Consider the following 19,481-nt stretch of genomic DNA (forward strand, 5'->3'; position numbering starts at 1 on the left):
ATGAACCTTAATATTTAACATGCTAATCGAGGCCTGTAAACTCTGAGATGTAGCTCTTGTATCCTCGGACAATTGTCGAATTGTATTGATGCACGCCTGAATGCTCCATACAAGCAAAACTGCCAAAACTTGTGCTTTTATAGAGGTGCTCACACTTGCTGATGATCAAACAATCAAGTGCGTGTGAATAGCAGTACCTGACTGCTACTTACCCTCTTTATTTCAATACAGGCATTATGGGTGTTTTCACAGGACTGCATATAGTTGTACTTTTTTAAGCATGACTGTATGTATTTTACAAAATACTTTTTCTGCAGCTAAAGATTATAAAAGATCCCTCTGATTAATGTGTTTTATCAGTTTCTAGCTGGATACCAGTGACCATTATGAAAGTACAATTTGAACATTGCATTTTTTTCCTTTTGCTTCTTCGACATCATTTATTTTAATATGTTAAAATGCCACCACAGTCGTTTAGCTGAAACTGTCATCTCAGCAAATGCTTCATTAGAGGTTTCAACTCACTGACTGTGCTCCACCATAACAGCACTGTAGTGTGACTCTTGGGATTGTCTGTTTTTCAAATAGTCCTACTGATGATCTCAGTAGGACTATTTGAAAAACATGTTTCTCACCATGTTATGAGATATTAAAAAAAAATCACAGTGACAAGATCATAGCATATGGTCTGTAGGAAACCATGTCCCGTGAGCTTTGACCATTGTTAGACATTTTCACCATTAATTGTGTGTATCTGTGAAAAAGGAAAAATTACAGTTAACTGTCAGTTTTCTGTGTATTGTGTATTTGTGTGTGAGAAAGCGAAGAACAGCACGGAAAAGCATTGTAATTCTCAAAGAGAAGAATTCTGGAAAGTCATCACTGCTGAATCAGAGCAACACAGAGAATACTAATACTGAATGAATCACACTACTTAATTTTGCTAAAAATACTTGTCCATGAGCAGTTAATGGTCAAAGGGACAACAGTCTGCTTTAGTTCATTCTGATAGGTGTGTTTCCATCTTTATAGACTAGCTTGACTAATATTATATATTCAGTAAATAATTTGTAATGGCAGAGAAGATTCGATTAAATAAAAAAATGTTTTAATATTACTCTGCTGATAATGTGATTCAGGGTGCAGTCATTTGCTTTTTTTATTTTTATTTTTTTTACATTTATTTGTGTCAAATAAATATACAGTCAGTTTATCAGTTCTAAAATATTAGTCTAATATTAATACCAAAAATGTGACCTCATGTCAGAGCTTTGCTTAGAAACAGTGGAGCCGTTGCTTTGGTCTTTGGGATGTGAAGCTTTTCCAGCACCATTATCTGTATATAAATGTATACGAATGCTTTTCAGTTATCCAGGCAATAAAGTTCTGAAGCTAGAAGTTTTTCCAAAAATATTAGAAATACATACATGTGATTCTCAGTTAGATGCAGCTTTTTTGTGGGTTTTAAGACTTTTATTACAAAATCAAAAGATCCTGTACATTAAGCATAGTATAATCATCATTCTTCTATATAACGCTATTCAGTAAGATTTAAAATTATTACTCTTATTGATACAGATCTAAATAAATATCATAAATATGTGTAAGACTGAGCCAAACTGGCCCCGCTGATAGTTATATTCACAGAATACAGTCTGCAGAGCATCTCAAGGGGAGCCAGTCAGCTCTTGGTTTGGGTGCGTGCGAGGGATGGAGCGCGGCAAGTATGTCAAGAAAGTAAATAACACTTTCAGCTCTTTCAAGTTGCATGATCCATAAATGTTTTCAGTTTCCCCTGTTGTTGTGAAGTGATAGAAACAGTGCGTCTCCAGAGTGAAGTTTGAAGTTCAAGACGTTACTGCCTCACTTCCTGATAGATGAGTCCACAAGGACTGAGCGTCCCACCACACCTCCAGTGTGGGCTCTGGAGAAATGTGGAGTTTCCAGACTGGTTAACAGAGGTTACTATCAGAGCATGTCATGCCAAGGGAATGGAGACAGTGCCATTTGCGCGACTGCGGCTTCGAGTGTGGGTGCTGGAGTCTGTGAGCTCCTCGCCGTGGTCCTCTGACTTTTTGTCCGCAATGGTGGCCAAGAAACGCAGAGTGACTGAGTCCCATTCCTCTGGTAGCAGCATGAGCAGGAAGCCCAGGCAGATGATGCAGGTGGCAGCCAGTCGCACCACACTGAAGATCACCTCATGTTTCAAAAGATCTACAGCTAGAGTGAGAGGGGAATAAATATGGGTGGGAACAAAAGAGGGAGCCAGAGAGCAGGATGGGGATAGAGAGTGTGAAGGATGAGAGAGAAACACAATCAAATCGAGATTAATTACATAAAGTAAGATAAACCACAGGACAGTGCGGCTGTAGGGGGATTAGTGTAACAAATGCAGCTTATAATCAGCACAAGCAATCCACTTTATCCTCTGTGTCTTTGTGGTCTGGAGCCCTGGGACAGGTTCCCGTAACCCACTGACCTTCATACAGACCATTAAGGAAAAGAACTCGTCTGCAGGCATTTGTGTTGCCTTGGGAATCTGATCCTCCCTTAGCAAGAGGATGGTTGCAGGATCTGTGGAGGCACACTGATGATTGGGTTTCCGGGACAAAAGAGGCAGACTTGCTGTGTAATCTGTTTGCTACAGTGGCCCTAAATGCTGACCTCTCAATACAGCGCCACAGTATGTGTGGCCGTTTACTCCATTTTTTACAATCATATTATTTTACATCAAAATGATCAGTGAATGGCAGATAATAGAAACCTTACCTGCATTTCCCGGCACACTGAGCAGTGTCCCTATAGAGATCAGAATGGGGTAAGTCAGTACCACACCAACATGGACCAGGATGTTGAACACTGCAAAAGAAACAGAAGACTCTGTGAAGGTTCTCAGTCATCCAGGTCATCGTTGTCTAAGGAGCTTGGAAAGAAAAGCGTCTGGACTTCTTTAAGTTGCTTGAAGACGTTTCACCTCTCATCCGAGAAGCTTCTTCAGTTCTAAGAGTCAAATGGTGGGCATAAATCTGGGACTGTCCACCACTGACTCTAAGAACCGAAGAAGCTTCTCGGATGAGAGGTGAAACGTCTCATCTGGGAACCCATTAGCTTAGTTATCTGACCTAGCCACTGGGGATGGCGGCCAATATTTTGTAGCTTATGGTCTTGCCAGGTTATCTGGAAAGTGGATAATGGAACACTTCCTTCCACTCACCATTATTTATGAATACACATATATTTCAAAAAGCGAATAAAAAGCTAAATTGTTGTCAGTCGATAGCTAACGTTCCATTACTGGGGCTAAAAGCAGACAACAAACGGAAAGTGGAAAATTTCCGATACTTAAAATAATGCCCTTTGCCTACAGATCCTGTATTCAGACAATATAAACATCATATCCACCGAGTGGTAACTATAAGAAATGAATCCCTATAGTTATACTAAAAGCCTTAAAATGATCCAAAATGGTTTGTACATGTGGATGAAACCATCCGGTGTATATGCACTCTCACCCAGCCACAGTCCTGCCAGTCCACACATGTATCCCCACGGCAGTGAGGAGAGTGAGCCCCAGTGCTCTACCCTGGTGAAATACAGGATGAGGGGCACACAGGAGATGAAGATGAGGTTGAAAAAGCCCATGGTGGAAAGAAAATGAGCCACTTCTCCAAGGTTGGCGCTGCCTAGGAACATCTTGAACAGCACCTGGATGGTGAGAAAACAAAGAGTTGACACGATGCAATCAAAAATCAAGCATAGCTCAGACTGGAACGGGCTTATGAGGAAGTCTGACCTTATAAAGAGCTGAAGTTGAGGCTGAGCCCACAGCCAATGCCACACCCACAAAGGAATCACCGTGGAAACCGTCAGCATAAGCCATCATGACAATACCTGTGATGGCCATTATGGCAGCCACAATCTGCACATAGACACATAGATGACACATTTTGAAGTAGTAAAAGCTTGTGTTAAACAGGTAATAAACAATCTCCTTCTTGTTTTCATACAGACCCGAACACCCATGAACCGGTCCTTGAGGACAATCCATGAGAGGAGAAAAACAAAAGCTTTGTGGCAACAGTAGAGGGCAGAGACATCAGTGGCGGTCAATTTCTTCAAGGCTAAGAGGTACAGGTAGTTGGTCAGTGTCCACAGGATTGAGAAGGGTGCTGTCCTCTTTACAAAAAGCTTGAGAGTCATTCCATCCTCCCCAAAGAGCTTGCTGCACTCCCTGTTAGAGAAAAACACCAGTAAAGTCTTCTGAATGGAAATGCTTCATTGTTTGGAAGACTGTGTTTAGAGAATGGACATGATGGTTGTTTGGCTCTCACAGGCTTGAGGGTGGTTTAATACTGGTTCCAACTCACCAGAGGTAAAATGATAATAGATCGGAACCTCCTCAGATATCACACTTGGCTTCTTAAAACTTCTTAAATGAGGTTTACCTGAATTTCTGGATGGGGGTCTGCTTCTCCCGTGTGGTGACGACATGTCCCGAGTAGTAGATGGGGAAGATGAGGATGTTCCAGTTGCTGCTGAACCAGGAGATGAAGAAGGGACAGGAGAATGACTGGAAGGTCAGCTTCACCACCTGAGTGGTACCCACCCAGGAGGAGGAAACACACAGCACCATCAGCAAACCACCCAGCACCTTCAGAGCCGTGTTGGCGCACGTATGGAAGGACTGGCTCTCCATACTGGTCTCACTTCCTGGTGTCTCTGCGTGAGATTCCGAGCCATCCTCTCCTGATGAGAGTCAAGAAGGGGGGAGAAAAATTAAAGGAAATCCACAGCTAGCATCAGATTTCATCTGAATAATTTTGATTAGTATAATGAGTTTAAACTTAACAACTTTTGTATTTTTTGCACCACTATATATAGACTTCAGTGCTGCCTGCATTGTGGCTTCCTGTCTGGGTTCCAGCACATGAGCTTCATCGATCAGTCGTCCTTAGTGATCACTGCCTCAGTTTGCCTTTCTTGCTGTGGTGGCACAATTGAGGCTCCGTTTAAAATGCATCGGGTTAACACGGTGCATGCTGCACATGCCATAAATAGCTTGGTTGCCTCATGATGCAGCATGTACTGTACTCCCTTTGTAGCCAGATGTGCACAGAAACCGGATGCCCAGAGAGCAAAAGTAAACCTAACCACATGACAGTCAACATGAAAGTCAGGCCAACCTTGGTGCTCATGGGACACTGTTCTTGTATCGCTGCTGTGAAAAGGAATTTACTGGAACTTTACTGGAACATCCAAATTGCAAAGGTTAAATGATACGTATGTCCCAGTGCCTTTATGGACGATCAGAGAAAGCAAAGTGGGATGTGTGTGAGCTCAGATCTGTTCTTTACCTCTCAACAGTGTGATCAATTTACACCAGGGCAGGAATAAAAGATGACATGTGCTGGCTGTTTGCTAGCTCAGCACCTAAAGCTCTGCCATTTCCGCCACAGACACCAGAGCCCTGCAACCACACTAGAACGTGTAGCAGTAGTAGCTCTCCTCTTCACAACACAGGGGTGCTCATTATTGCATGCGATAGTCTTCTGTTTGTTATCTGCAAAAAGACCTCAGCAGGATGTCAAGCAATGGGAGCACAAGTCAGTGACGTGTACTGGAAATGGATTGTACCAACAAGTGCAGTAAATAATCATTTCTTACATCAAAAGAAGCTGTAACACAGTGTGTGAAGAGCAAACTCTTTGATCAAACAGCCATTTTATCAGTAGGACAGCTGGTAGAAGTTTAGTTTTTGTAAAGTTCCTTATGTGATCAGATGCCAGTATGTGTTTTAAAATCCATTCCTTCTTTTTACAGGATGCAAACAGAGGAAAACGTCACCAAACTTTGAAAGTAAGTTGATGAGTAACTTCATAAAACAATCAAAAGTCTTGCCAAACGTGTATATATCCTTTATAAGTGCATGAGATCATCGCCGGCACTCAGTGGCTGAAAAACTGCCCAAGAGATTATAAAATTGCAGATTGGACACAGTCATTACTGGCAGCCGTCTTCAATCAGTTCAAGGATAGAAGTAAAAAAATAAGAACATAAAAATGCTCCTTTGCAATTAAAAGTCCTGCATTTAAGATCGTATCAGTGTATTATCCTCTACATGTACTTAGCATCACATGAAAGGAGGCACTCTGAAGAAAATTGGTTTCCCTAAACTGAGTATCAGTATCAACTTTTGCATTAGTGATACATCAGTGCATTTTAACTTAACTTTATATGCATTATACTTTGTGTTCCTTTAAAGATTTTAGTTCACTGCAGAAAAAGATGCTAAATGGGGTTAGAAAGAAGAAAAAAACATGTTTTTCAATGCTCAGTACACTAAAACACAAAGTAATGATTTAAAGTAAAATGTAACTATAATAAATAAAAGAAAAATATATGCTAGTCAAATTTCATTTGACCTGGTTCCATTAAATTTAACATTTCAAATTGTAAAATTTAGATGTAATCAAATTAATTAAAGTCAGAATTAGGGAACAAATATTTTTTTGAGTGTAGTAGTCTCTAGGCAGGCTAGCTGTGCTTTAGGGTACAGGTAATGGGGAAGTTAACAAATATATATTTTTTATAGTAATACAGTTTTATTCCAGTCTGGGCCTCAAACAATTATTTAGATGAAACCAAATGAGTGTTTTAAAAGAAAAAAAGCATTCCTCATTATAGACAAATAACTTGTTTTTCAACTGCAAAGCACCAGTGAGCTTTCTAGTTAATGTATTGGTGTAAAAAAACAAACAAAAAAACTGTGGAATGAGGCATATTACAAATTTAGCATAAAATGGAAACACCCGAGTAAAGTAGCTCCAATAAAGCTCACGTGAATGTATTTTCCAACACTGCATTGCTGCAGCACTGACCATCTGTCCACGGTGCAGAGTGGAAAATTCTTCAATGACCACTTACACTTTGAAGGCTTTTACGAGCCTTCAAAGTGCAAAAGAAAAATATTATTTAGCACCCAACAATTCAAAAGTAATAATGAGTTCAACCCCCACCACAAAAAACGCTCGCGGGAGAACAGCACTTAAACTGTTTCTATTCAGGGGATGTGTTAAAGGCAAAAAGCTCACCGTCGATACAGTTTCTGCAGGATCATCGAGGGATTTCATTTAATTGCATTCTGTCACAGCAAGGGTTCTTAATCAAACTAATGAACCTGGTGGTTGCTAAGTGGAAAAAACTGAGATCCGATATTTCTGCAATAGAGAAGCAGCTCTTTTATTTATTTTAATTTTTTTTTTTTTTTTTACTTTAGGTCTGTTTTTCTTCATCCACACAGCAGGATGGTTTGTGTTTCACAGCACCGACAAAACCTAAAGCTTTTAGTGTCAGATGCAAGCTTTTCTGTCCTGAGGTAAAAGCCACAACAGGCTCATCTGATGCCAAGACGCAGTAATATTATAACTCTACTATTCCCCTGTCTCATAAAAGTTGCTCCCATTGCCAAAATTGTATTCTCATAGCAGACAGTATTATTGCTGACAAATATTGGTGGTAAAATTTTGCAAAGGAAACAATAATCTCTGCTAAACACAGGCTGACAACACAGTACTGCAGGAGTGAAGGTAAATTCAGTCCAACTCAGGGCAAGTTTTATGAAAAGCTCAAATTTAAGGTTAGTAGTGTTAAGGTATCTGTATGTCCATGATGAATAATTAGTTACTTAGTGCTGGGGTGGTTTTTTTTTTTTTTTTTTTAAGTGAGTGATGATCAGTTTTGGTGCTTTGGTAGGTAAAATGTGATTGGATAAAAGAATGAATACATGCACAAATATTAAAATCTACAAGTCAGGATAAAATGAACAGTGTGTTAAATGTAACCCAAGAAAAGCTAATTTCCTCATGTCAAAGAAGCATCCACTGCAGTGATACTCGGGATAAAAAAGTGTAATATTTTGAGGTTTTTTATAGTTTTATAGGTTAAATGCACAGTAGCTTATATCGGTTCAGACATGGAGTCAGAGTATTTGGAAGTGCTAGAACACTTCATTGCAGAAAACCCAGTGCTGCATAGCATCAGTCACCACCGGCACCCATTTATCCATTCATCGTGATGCAGTATGCTTCTGGAACCTCACATTTTAATCCATTTTCTCCTTTATCGCCACCACTAATGTTGCACGGCAGTGATTGATGGAGGCCCGTTGAATCCAATAAGAGGCTCATAGTCTTGTCTGCAGTTTTTAGCCAGCTTAGCTCAGGTCAAAACGCATTAAGTCTTTATCCAAATTAGGCCTGAAGATGAGACATGGATATCATGATGCTGATGAAAAGTTGATTAGTGGCATCACAGTAATCTCTGTTAACAGAGTTAAAGGTGGGGGGCTAAAATGTTTAATCAGATGAGGGGGAACAACAACAGGCTTTACACACTCCATTACCATTACACTGCTACCAGGAGGCTGAAATAATAGAAAACATTTTTTTTACAGTATTCAAATTCAAACAGTTTTTAGATCCAAAGGCTGCTCTCATGTAAATGGAGCAGGATATAATTTGGAAACGTCCATATTTATTAAAATCTCAATATTTCCTATGAAGACTTATAGACTCTACATGGCACTTTGGTGTATTTGATGCCTTGTAGGAAACAAAATGTCACTCGTGACCCTGAAAATAAAAGTTAAGTACTTTGTCGTATCTTATTTTTCTATTTACACACACAATGCATACAGTATACTCCAGTACAGTATAAATGGCATCTTGTGTCTCTTTGGAGCTTTCAGTTTACCTTCAGAGTTAGGGCAGGTCAGGACCTGAGTGCTGTATGAGCTGAGAGGAGCCACTCGGGCTGAGTGCTTCTTCATCCTCCACTGGGGGCACCACACACTGTCCTCCCCTGGAAGTAGTGTGTATTTGAGTTTAGAAGTGTTGCTTGGCTGCTGCTGCAAGCTCAGCAGCTCCTTCAGCTCGCTCCGTGCATCCTCAGACTCCCGACTCCTCCGCTTTTTCTTCACACTCTTGACTGCCTCCTCCTCCTCTTCCTAGGTCTCTGTCAAATCTTTAGTCTCCTTCCAGGACTCAAGTCCTGACTCTCTGTTCCTCTCTAGCCCAGCACGTCTGTATAGTGCCACAGCTCAGTGGTGATAGCGAAGTGGAAGTGTAGCGAAGTGGAGACCCTACAGTTGCTCTATCATGCCGTGATCCAGCTCTGCCAGTGTCTCCAAGGGAGACTGAGCTTCAAGTGTGTGTGGCATGGTGCAATCACTCCCCTCATCTCTTTCTATCCTCCCCCTCCTCTTTTCGTGTCTGTCTCACTCACTTTTCCCTCCTCTTCCTTTGCTCCGCAAATCAGCAGCTTTGTTTGGAAGGTAACCAAGCAGCTCAGGCAAATTTATGCTGTGCTAGCTGTGCTAGCTCTTTTCCTCCTCCCCTCTCTTTTCTACCTGACAAGGCTCTCCTTACTTTTTCCATCTCTCTCTCTCTTTAATCTCCCCCCCTGTACAAACTCTTGCCCTCTGTCTTGCAATGCCTCTCTCTTTCCTTGGCACCTCTCCTGCTCTTGACTACCCCTTGAGAGTCATATTATTAGTAGAGCTCTCTCCGTCTTGTTGCCTCAAACCCTGACACATTAGTCAATTGAACGACGATATGAAAAAGGCAAAAACCATGTGCATACTACAAAAGAATACATGACAATCCCAGGCATTTAAATCCTGTTGTGCACAGAGGTCATCTTAGTTCTCTCAGAGGGAAAATAGGCCTTTTTACCCACATAATCCACACTCCACTACTATATGTTTGCATTTTATTATTGCACGGTACTCACGCGTTATTTCCATATTCTACAATCTGAATCTGAGTTATTTAAAGCAGAATACATTACGAGTTAGTAAAACAATCACTTACAGTGTTCTGTATCTGTTTACTTAAATGAAGAATCACACTGGTTATCTGTTGCTGACTTGGATGGAAGTCAAGAGCTCCCCTGTTATTCTTATAATTTCATGCACGTAAGAAATCAGGTTAAGCAAAGCAGAGGTACTTCCCCTCTGTGTCGTTCCATTGTACCAAATTTACTTGAAGGCAGAAGGTAAGAAAAGACTCTACATAACACATAGATCACCAAGATACGGTGGGCCGGAGAGGTCAAACGCATTACAACGTAAGAAAAGGCCAGCAAGTACAGAAACTCTACAAAAACACACAAAACAAGTTGAAGAAAACAAAGGAGAAATGGAAAAGAAAATGTACGAATCACAACAGAAGTGTGTTTTGTGTATTATATGAATCACATTTTTCTCCCTTACAACACAAATGAATCCACAGCGTCTTTTAAGTGCGTCTCAGTGCGATCCTTTCCGTGTTTTGGTTTCTGTCACTTCAGAAGCTTCTCAGTTTGTATTATGTTTGACCTCTCAGGGCCACCTTACCAAGAAAATGAAAACACTTTCCTACAAGTCAGTCCTAATTTTAAAAATTCAACAAATGTCCATTTATGATAAATCACTGTAGTGTGGTTCTTAAAAAAAAATCCATAATCACTGTAAGCACTTTTGATAAGAATTTCTTTATTTATGCAGAAATTTCTGTGGATGTTAGCTGTTTATTTATTTATTATATGCTGGTACTTTAACGAAGGATTTTAATATTTTATCCGTCACTGCTGCACAGTCAAGGGAAACCCTCATCAGCAGCTATGTTGATGATCGGAATAGCGTTTGTGAGTCAGGCTCAGGATTATAGTTGGTCAGGAGTTTCCATTTCAAGGAAAGCCATGCAGTTATTCAATCTGATGCTGTGGTTTATCTACCTGAAGATTTAATGGACCTAAATATCACTCTGGCCTCTACGTCAACAACATATCAGTGCCAAAGTATATGCGGTCAGACACATGAGGCGATGCAGCCAGTAATAAATATTACTATGAAATCTTACAGTAAAATCTGAATTGGAGAAGCAAGACCAGGAGCAATGTGACCTGAGAAACAGGAAACAGGGGAACCACTCAGTACAGTAACTGCAATGTGATTTTTGCCTAAGTTGGCTGGCTGTGAATACTGAAAGCTATTTGCAGCATGTCTGCTCCAGGATTTCTGTTAACGTCTGCCTCCCGTTTCAAATGCTGATCAGCCAAAGATCTGGCAAAGCTACAAAGGGCATAACAGATCAGAGTATTTGTTGTGCATTCTTCAGGCTGCGAGAGAATAGAAAACAGCACAGTTATTGTTTGGCTGTTTCTTGCAAGTGACAAAAAGACACTGAAAATTTGGGGCCACGTTCCAGTAACATTATGGTAATTCATCTGTTAGAGTTCAACACTTTGAAAAAAGCACTTCTCTACTTTCAGTTTTAGGATGACGTTGTGATGCAGGCACATTTATTCCCTGGGGTCACCCAGTTACAGAATGAGTGTAACAAGAATACTAATGCTTTAAATTATGCAACCAGAATCAGCATTGTTTTAAAATGTTTGCACATTTAATGTGTGACAAGCAGGACTGAATACGTAATCCAGGGACAAGCTGGAGGGTTAAATGTAAAAATAGACCTGCTGATGAGAGGAGCCAACACCTAGACACTGAGGGGACAGAGGAGCGACCCAGTCAGCAAATCCTGGGATTCGAATCAGTATCGGATTAAGAGAAATACCTCTTGTCACAGTTCAATCTCAAATATTGGACTAACAACTCTAAGTTTTAAGAAGATTATTGCTTTCTCTATCCTGCGTTACTATACTGTTCGGCCTACATCTAACTTTGGATGCTTTCTTTTTTGTTACTGCTGAGAGGAAAGTTACTGATCATTCATTCCCATCAGACCTTTACAACATATCTGCATTTTATTCTACAATTCAAGCAAACCATACATGAACTTCAATCATTCAATAACTCTCTAACTAAGAAAGAAAGACAGAAAAAATTCTAATAATAATCCCTTTTTAGAGTAGCTAATAAAATGGAAAGTGTGTCTATATAACAAAATGGTCTGCAAGCATAACTGATCAAAGCACAGTATACCACAGCATCCTCCCTCTTTACCTCCATAGCAACACAGTCTCCTGTGCACACTGACGCACTCGACCCATTCAAGCTCTTTTGTCATTCAGATTAACTAATGCTCGACAGTTTGCAGTAGACGGGTCTTTGTCTTTAGCACCTCTCTGTTACTCATCACATCTCAACAAGGTCCGGGAGCAAAGACGACGAGCACAGGGCGCTAATTTTAGCTGAAAAGCCTTTGAACAAATTTCAGGTGTGTATCCAGACACGGTACCTCAACAACTCAACCCAAGGTACTGAGAACATTTGAAGATGAGGACATCTAGTGGTAAATATGATTGGCTGCATTACAGGTGGGACAGGAACACGGGGAAAAAAACTCTTAAAGAGACAATTTTCTCCAAGCCTTAAAGGGTTGAGTCACTCACATTTCTGCACTACGCAGTCAAAGTTATGGTGATTTTTTTATATTAAAACAATAACAAAGTACATTTTAAAATATCAACATCAGTGTGTGTTAAACTAGGCCCAGTTAGCATTCACAATTAATAGGATTTGTCCTTCTGAGCCAACTGAACAAAGTGGTAAAAAAATGGTAAATGGCCTGTATTTGTATAGCGCTTTACTTAGTCCCTGTGGACCCCAAAGCGTCAAAGCAAGGATATGGCTATTACTGTGAGTTTAGTGGGTTCAGTCTGTTACTGTGGGAACTATTTATTTTTTGTCTACACAGACCTACACTCAATTGGTTTGGTTTTGTTCGTTTTTTGTTGGGGTCTTTTTGCTTTGTTTTATTATATTTTGTTGTTCTCATTTCATGTAGACATTGAAAACCTACACGAGTGTTAATGTTCTTCTATGTTAAGCAAGTTGAGCTTGTTTGTAAGTAAATGTCACCCCCCTCCCACACACACACACACACACACACACACACACACACACACACACACACACACACACACACACACACACACACACACAAAACAGACACCCAGACCCATGCTGCTTTCTTCTTTTGTTTGTGCTCTATCACTAAATCCAATAACCAAGTAAAATGCACCGACATCCCATACCTGTGGTGTATGGCCATTTGACTGTGGAAACTTTGGGTACGCCTGATTAATAACACCACAGATACTGACTTTACTAAGTAGATCAGTTTGGGAATTTAATAACACTTTAATAAAATATGGCTTGGTCATTATTTCTGGGGTTTGTTTTGTTGGTCCAGTTCACAAACAAATAATCCCACTGACTTTTTAAAAATGATGGAAACATTTTTACAAAGATTTATTGATGTGATTAGATTTACAGACCACAAGAGGGCAATGTTTGGCTGCAGCTCATACCTCAGTGTAGCAGCAATGCACGCACACACACACACATACTCTCTTCCCATATTATGTAATGTTACTTTGCATGACAGCAGTTGGCTGTAATGTATATGCTCCTTTATTTCTTACTGATCACTCAAAGGGCTTTTACACTACAGCCATTAACCCGCTCACACAGTGACAGACGCATCCAGAGCAGCTGGGGTTCAAGTGTCTTTGTGGGCGATAATCTCTGCAATAGCCCCAAGATACTTGCAAAACAAAGTTCCTAACCATAAATTGCTGAGGTGAGCTAAAAAAAAAATCTTTCTTTTTTTTTTCTTCAATTTTATCACCTGAAATGGGCTGCAATACTACAACATCGAGTGTGCAGTCGCACAAGAATAGGTCAGCACTTCTGTAACTCTCATGGAGAAATATTGCACCCATTACTCCCAGGTTAGTTCTGTGCTTTTGCAGGAGCATTGAGGACTAACAGCACTCCAGGAGTCATTCAGGCAAAGCTCATATCCCATTCGTTGGCCTGGCTATAAATAGCACAGAGTGAGCAGGCATGGGAACGGGACGGTCCAAAATAAGTATGTGCACATACAGAATGTTTGAGGAAGAAAAGGGATATTCATCTAGTGTGAACACTGTCTGATTTTAAAGCACACTCACAGGCATGTATAGATTCACAATCATCATCTGTCTTCTTTCCTTATGTTTCTAGACTTTGTCTGTGGACAGAAGTAGACATAAAAACACACTGCTCTGTGATAAATGGTTGCCTTTCCTGCCCTTCCTCCATATAATTTCCTTCTGAGTGCTCAGGTGTGCCCCTGCTTTACTGTGACGCCTGCAGTGAAAAAGATATAGGTCCAGTACTGAGTGGGACTTCAACTACAAGTACCTGCAATTTCTCTTGCACTGTACCTATTTACCCAGCGGGGAGCGCACACGCACTACACACTTTTTCTAAATTACCACCTCAAAAAAGACACCCAGCAAATTACAGCAATGTTTTCCAGGAGGTGCTGGGGAAGCATTTGCCTCACACACCATTGTTCTGTTAGAATTTACTTTCCTTTTATTTTCTCATTAAAAAATTGATTCCGTTACAGCTTCTCACTGGAGCACGCGTTCATAGCTGTGCAACCATGTAAGTAGCGGATCAAGAGATATTGCACCTTGCTTGTTTAGAAAAGCATTTACTTTTTCCCTCTCAGATTCTGTCACTGCATGCAGCCATTGTGTCATGACTGTACTGTATGCATTAGAGTCCGGACCTTGTCTCCAAATGTGGTCCACAATTCCCCTCAGAGGCATCTTCTAATTCAACACAGATGGCAAGTGGCAATACGAACAAACTGGCAACAAGATCTTACTAAATATATCATTACGCCATAGGCTTGGCAGGACAGGCCTTCTGTTCTATTTAGGTGCTCCTTTGTCTTGTCCTTTATGGAAAATGATACTCACCAGCTTGAGGGACATGTGATTCAAAGTGTAAACAAACTACAGTACTTGAGTGCAATGCTTTCAGGCAGCAAGACGCAGCAAAGAAAGAGAAGAAGAATTAGCAGGATGATGATGTGCAAATAAAATTTTGTCAGATTAGCAGCTACGTGTTTAAGAGCTGTAAACACAGGAAAAACACTGACAAGCTGCACTGGAGAGCACCTTGTATGGACTTTCATTCATTTGATTGATAGATGGAAAAAAACAGGGGAAACGGATTTATCTAAAAAATGGGAAATGTCTTTCAGGTCAAAAAAAACCTTCTGACTGATCTTTTATAACCTTGGTACGGCTCTTGTAATCCACACCTGCTCCCTATATTTCAAATAATATCACAGACAGCACCCCATCTTTCATTTTCACAAGTACAGAATATTATAGACGATAGAATAACAGACTCAAGGCTGCAAAAACTGGAAACCAGAGCCTCACCAGACACTGATCTTCATTATTGTTTAATTTGATGATTATTTTTTGTTTTTCTTTTTTTCTTCTTCTTTTTTTTTTGCAGAAATAGATGATGAATAATTTAGCCTGTGTTGTCAGAAAATAATGAAAATGCCTACTGTTCTTCATGTTGGCATTTTTATTTAAAAATAGCTAAAACAATCTTTCAATAATCAGAAAAAAAAACTCTTTTTACTGGCCAATCAGTAATCAGCAACAGCACCTTATCATCTCAGCCTTCTGCGATATACATCGGAATATTTGCACTATTTAAAAACTAGAAGTAAATATCAATGATGCCAGTGCTACTTCAAGCTTCTAAAATACAAAATACTTTATTTATTAGAGCCAGTCATTCAGGACTGGTTACATAACTCTGGTGCTGTATCAGAAGCCTCTGAACTGTTCAATCTGTCTTCAATTGAAAGTTTGGACTGCTCCTGATTAATCAGGTGTTCTTTCAATAGATTAATCCAGACAAGTAGACACATTCTCAAGTAAAATGTGTGATTGCGTTCATGGTTAATCTACTGCAACTGACACCCCTGATAAACAGGAGGCGGTTAATGAAAGACAGGCTCATTTCGCTTTTTCTTTCCGCAGCCTCTATCTAAAAAGCCATTGAGATGCTCCGAGCTGATCTGAAAGAGCCTCAGCTGGAACTGTTCTTGATTGAATGAGACCCTATCAGCATGGCGGTATTTCCTTTGAGATTTCAAATAGATTTGTCACCGTATATCACAGAGCAGGGAAGCCATAACATTGAGAGCACATCGTTTTCCTGCATGTGTATTTAAGTCAGGAATTTATGTTTGAACTTTTATGTAGCAGCCAGAGGGAGATGTTAGGGAGCCGCTGTTGCGTGCCCAATTTAATTGAGGTTAAGGGTCTCAGCATCTGAATGTCAAGACACTCACATGATGGCCAGCTGCATTTTGGGGAATTTGTTTAACGGGAAAAAATCCCTTTAAAAGAGAAACGACATAAAATCGTAGTGGTTAGGCCAATTGTGCAACACAAAGGTGAATCTGTGCCTGTGCTTTAGGCCTTGTCAAATCCTCCTCCTCTCACCTCACTTCATTACTATAGAGCCATTTATGATAGCACTGATTGGCTTTTCAAAGAGCTTAGTGCTTTTCTCCCCACTTTTCTCTCTCATAATCCCGCTGCCAATGGCAACACTCGAACAAAACCGGAGGGCAAGTTTTCTAAAGATCATCCCTGAACAAAGTGCACCATCAGCTCTCTTCTCCAATCACAGCCATTGTCTCAATGTCAGCAAATTCAGAGCAATGCCTGACACAAATCAAAACCTCTTTGACAAGAAGAAAATTATAGAGAAGCTTAGCTAACACATACACGCACTGCTGTATTTGAAGCATGCCAGGAGATAGCTGGTAATATTCCCATCCATCACAGGAGAAGCTGTGAGATTTTGAATAAACAATTGATTGGGAGTGACTGTTCACAGCCTTCGCCAATGTGGGGAATGTGAGCGCTCGATAGCTGGCAACCTTAGAGTACAGTTCAAGCAGTCACTTAACTGCATGGCTCTTTGCTGTGTAAGTGCATTGTCTCGCAGCGCTACATTTGGTTCGTATGCCTCTCTCTGCCCCCTTACCCCCACCTCCCCCTCACTAACAGAGATGGACGGGCCAGCTCATCACCCACCCTCCAGCTGACAGTGGCAGAGATGGACACTCTGCTGCTCCTTAACAGCCACAATTAAAATCCAGTTTTCATTAACCAATTTTGCACAAGGCCTAATTAGAATTTAAAAGATTTGGCAATTGTATACTGTTTCTTCCAAACACCGAATTACAAGCATTTTTGCTTTTGGCAGCTATAACATGCTTTGATAGGCAGCACCGTTTTCCCACAGTCTTTAATTTACGCAGTATCACACTTGCCTAATAAATGCGTGAACCTGTCACATCAACAAATGACTACACCAGACTACTTTCTTTTTCTTTTTTTTCTTTTTCTTTTTTGGCATCTTTTCACTCACTTCTATGACTGGAGTATCCCGGGTTGTAGCCGTAGTAGCCGGTGATCCTCAGAATCCGGTCCTCAATGTCGTGCAGTCCGTTGGCTGTCGCTTTGGGGCTGCTGTCCGTGAAGACAGCGCAGCTGCCACCGGTCGGCGTCGACTTGCCCGGCAAGTGTGTGCTCTTCAGGGGCTCCAGCCGAATACAAGGCTGGTCTCCACTCTCAAAAACAGTCTCGGTGCTCATCATTGTAGGTCTGAGCGGGAGGAGATGAGATGAGACCGGGGACGAGCCTTGATAACCATGCGAGAGACCTCCGGGGCTGCATCAACAATTAGCAGCATGAGGAAGGCATCCAGACCCACATCCACATTCCTTCAGTGATGCTCTCGGACGCAGAGCAAGGTTATCAAACTCAAGCAGCCTGGCAGCCGTGAAACACCAGGGGGCGTGTCACTACTATCACATGCGTTTTTATGCGTGTTTAATAAAACAAGAGACGGCAAACTTGGCTGCGATCAGCGATGAAGAGCAGAGTCCGCTTATAGCAGTATCTATAAAATGAAATAAAAAAGCAACGTGGTTAAAATAATCAGTAAAACGAGTTTTCAGTAATTAGTTACTCTAATGCGTTTTTTTTATTTCATGATATCTCTATAATATACCGTATTGCATCGGTCATTTCAGTTTAATGAAACAGCTAAATTGTATTTTTCAATTATTTGGGGGTAGTGGATCTTTTGACTTCCCCTTGGTATCGCTGTTATATTTCAGTTGATGGCTGGCATGCGCTTTTGTTTCCTTCTCTTCTCCTTCGTCTCTTTATCGAGTTCTACTGAAGAAAGAAGGGGCTTTATTTTAGGAATATAAAAAATCAATCGGTCTACAGCTGGGTGCCGGGGGACACATCAGACAGAAACTGATTCAATAAATCGTAACTTCTCGTTTAACCCAACACAAAAATATCTTTTAAAAGACCACAAGCAGTTTATTTTTGACGCTCTATTTTCAGCACGTATTCACTACCCCCTCTGGCTCTCTGTTATTTGTGGACTAATCCTGGACCTCTCACTGACTTTTGTGTTTGTTGTTAATAAAACATGCGTGTGTGTTTGGCACAGGTTTGTCTCACTGCTGTGGGCCCTTAAATGTGTGTTATTTTTCTTATTGTCAGCCTTTGTGTAAAATGTTTTTCTTTTAGTGTAAAAGCTCACAGATTATGAAGTTTGTGCACACTGCTGCTCACCATAGCCAGTCAAGTTTTTTTCTTACAATTTTCAAGCGCTTATTATGAATTTTATTCTAAGGTAAACCCCCAGAACAATCTCTTTTCCTCAGCTGGCCACAGGTTCTTGTGCTGGCTCAGGAAAGCTCCACTTGACTGGATCTCCCAGCTTGCAGATACTTGGGGAAAAAAAACATTCAGAAAACTGGGCTCCAAATCCAGTAACACAAGATGCAGTATTTCAGTGTCTCTGCGATACGCCTCTTTTCCAAGTCCTCCCCTCTCTGTGTGAAATCGATTCCCAGTGTGTGGAGAATTTGTGCCCCTGTTGGCATTGTTGTGCAGACACATGCTGGGGTTTATGATGCCCTTGGACGGCAGAAGTGCTTCCTCCCCCTGTCTTACTTACTAAACCAATCTCCACCTCATGTTCTTTTGTTTCAGTTTGTTTGCACTCCAAAGCACTTATCTCACACATTCAGTTCATGGACAGCTTTGTGGCTACAACAATGAAATGCCAATGCCCAGAAACTTTCTCCTTGCCTTTTTGTGAGAATTGCTAATTTATTATTGGACACTTTCTTACAAGTCTGTGCAGCTCAATCCAAAAAAAGTTTAAAAAAAGTTTTCTTCATGTGTCTACTTTTGTTACATTACTGTATAGTTTATGCAATACAATATCTAAACGGCTACAGTAGCAAATTTTGCATTAGTTTGTGCCCTTTCATGTCTGAGGTGCTCGTCAGAGTTACTATTTTCTGTCAGCTGTTAATGCATGAAGAAGAGTTCAGCTCAGGGGGAAAATTGCTCTCTGACAGCAGCAAGCTTATTAAAAGTCTTTGCAGCTATAACCCACATTAAGAAAGCAGTTTATGCATGAACTGTTACAATGCAAGGCCTGGCATTTTGGATTTTAAATGCTCGTGCTCTGTGTTTTATGAAAGTGTCATCGCAAAGTGATCTCTAAAGAAATCACTCCATCCTTGAAGCAATATCTTAAAAGCTATTATGAAAAGATGATCCTC

At 40.6% G+C, this 19,481-nt stretch overlaps 1 protein-coding gene across 3 annotated transcripts; it reads right to left on the reverse strand.

Moving 5' to 3' along the window:
* Positions 1–1,169: 1,169 nt before the first annotated feature.
* slc35f4 (solute carrier family 35 member F4) lies at positions 1,170–17,712 on the reverse strand. 3 transcript variants are annotated; one of them, XM_086274520.1, is made up of 7 exons: positions 17,252–17,712; positions 4,446–4,746; positions 4,012–4,231; positions 3,794–3,919; positions 3,513–3,705; positions 2,770–2,859; positions 1,170–2,220 (listed from the first exon to the last, which is right to left on the reverse strand). In XM_086274520.1, the coding sequence occupies exons 1-7, from the start codon at positions 17,478–17,480 to the stop codon at positions 1,979–1,981; spliced, it is 1,401 nt and encodes a 466-aa protein (XP_086130646.1). In that variant the 5' UTR covers positions 17,481–17,712; the 3' UTR covers positions 1,170–1,978. The 3 variants fall into 3 exon arrangements, 2 of the variants coding, with proteins under 2 accessions (XP_086130646.1, XP_086130647.1); XM_086274521.1 differs by lacking the exon at positions 17,252–17,712 and adding an exon at positions 8,752–9,269 and having other exon boundaries at positions 1,171–2,220; XR_015126364.1 differs by having other exon boundaries at positions 2,166–2,220; positions 2,770–2,974; positions 3,087–3,705.
* Positions 17,713–19,481: the final 1,769 nt, after the last annotated feature.

The sequence above is a fragment of the Aulonocara sp. 'chitande type north' Nkhata Bay genome, linkage group LG19 (genome assembly GCF_057382095.1).
Source record: "Aulonocara sp. 'chitande type north' Nkhata Bay isolate Kocher_YH1m ecotype deep benthic linkage group LG19, A_spYH_male_GT1.1, whole genome shotgun sequence".
NCBI classification, from domain to species: Eukaryota; Metazoa; Chordata; class Actinopteri; order Cichliformes; family Cichlidae; genus Aulonocara; species Aulonocara sp. 'chitande type north' Nkhata Bay.

What these genes read in the sequence shown, in the direction of transcription:
- slc35f4 (XM_086274520.1), bottom strand. Translation starts at nt 17,480, where the DNA reads ATGATGAGCACCGAGACTGTTTTTGAGAGTGGAGACCAGCCTTGTATT. An exon ending in GGGATACTCCAGTCATAGAA is followed by an intron (nt 4,747 to 17,251) that starts GTGAGTGAAAAG and finishes GACTCTCATCAG; the next exon opens with GAGAGGATGGCTCGGAATCT. An exon ending in ACTGGCAGGACTGTGGCTGG is followed by an intron (nt 2,860 to 3,512) that starts GTGAGAGTGCAT and finishes TTTCTTTTGCAG; the next exon opens with TGTTCAACATCCTGGTCCAT.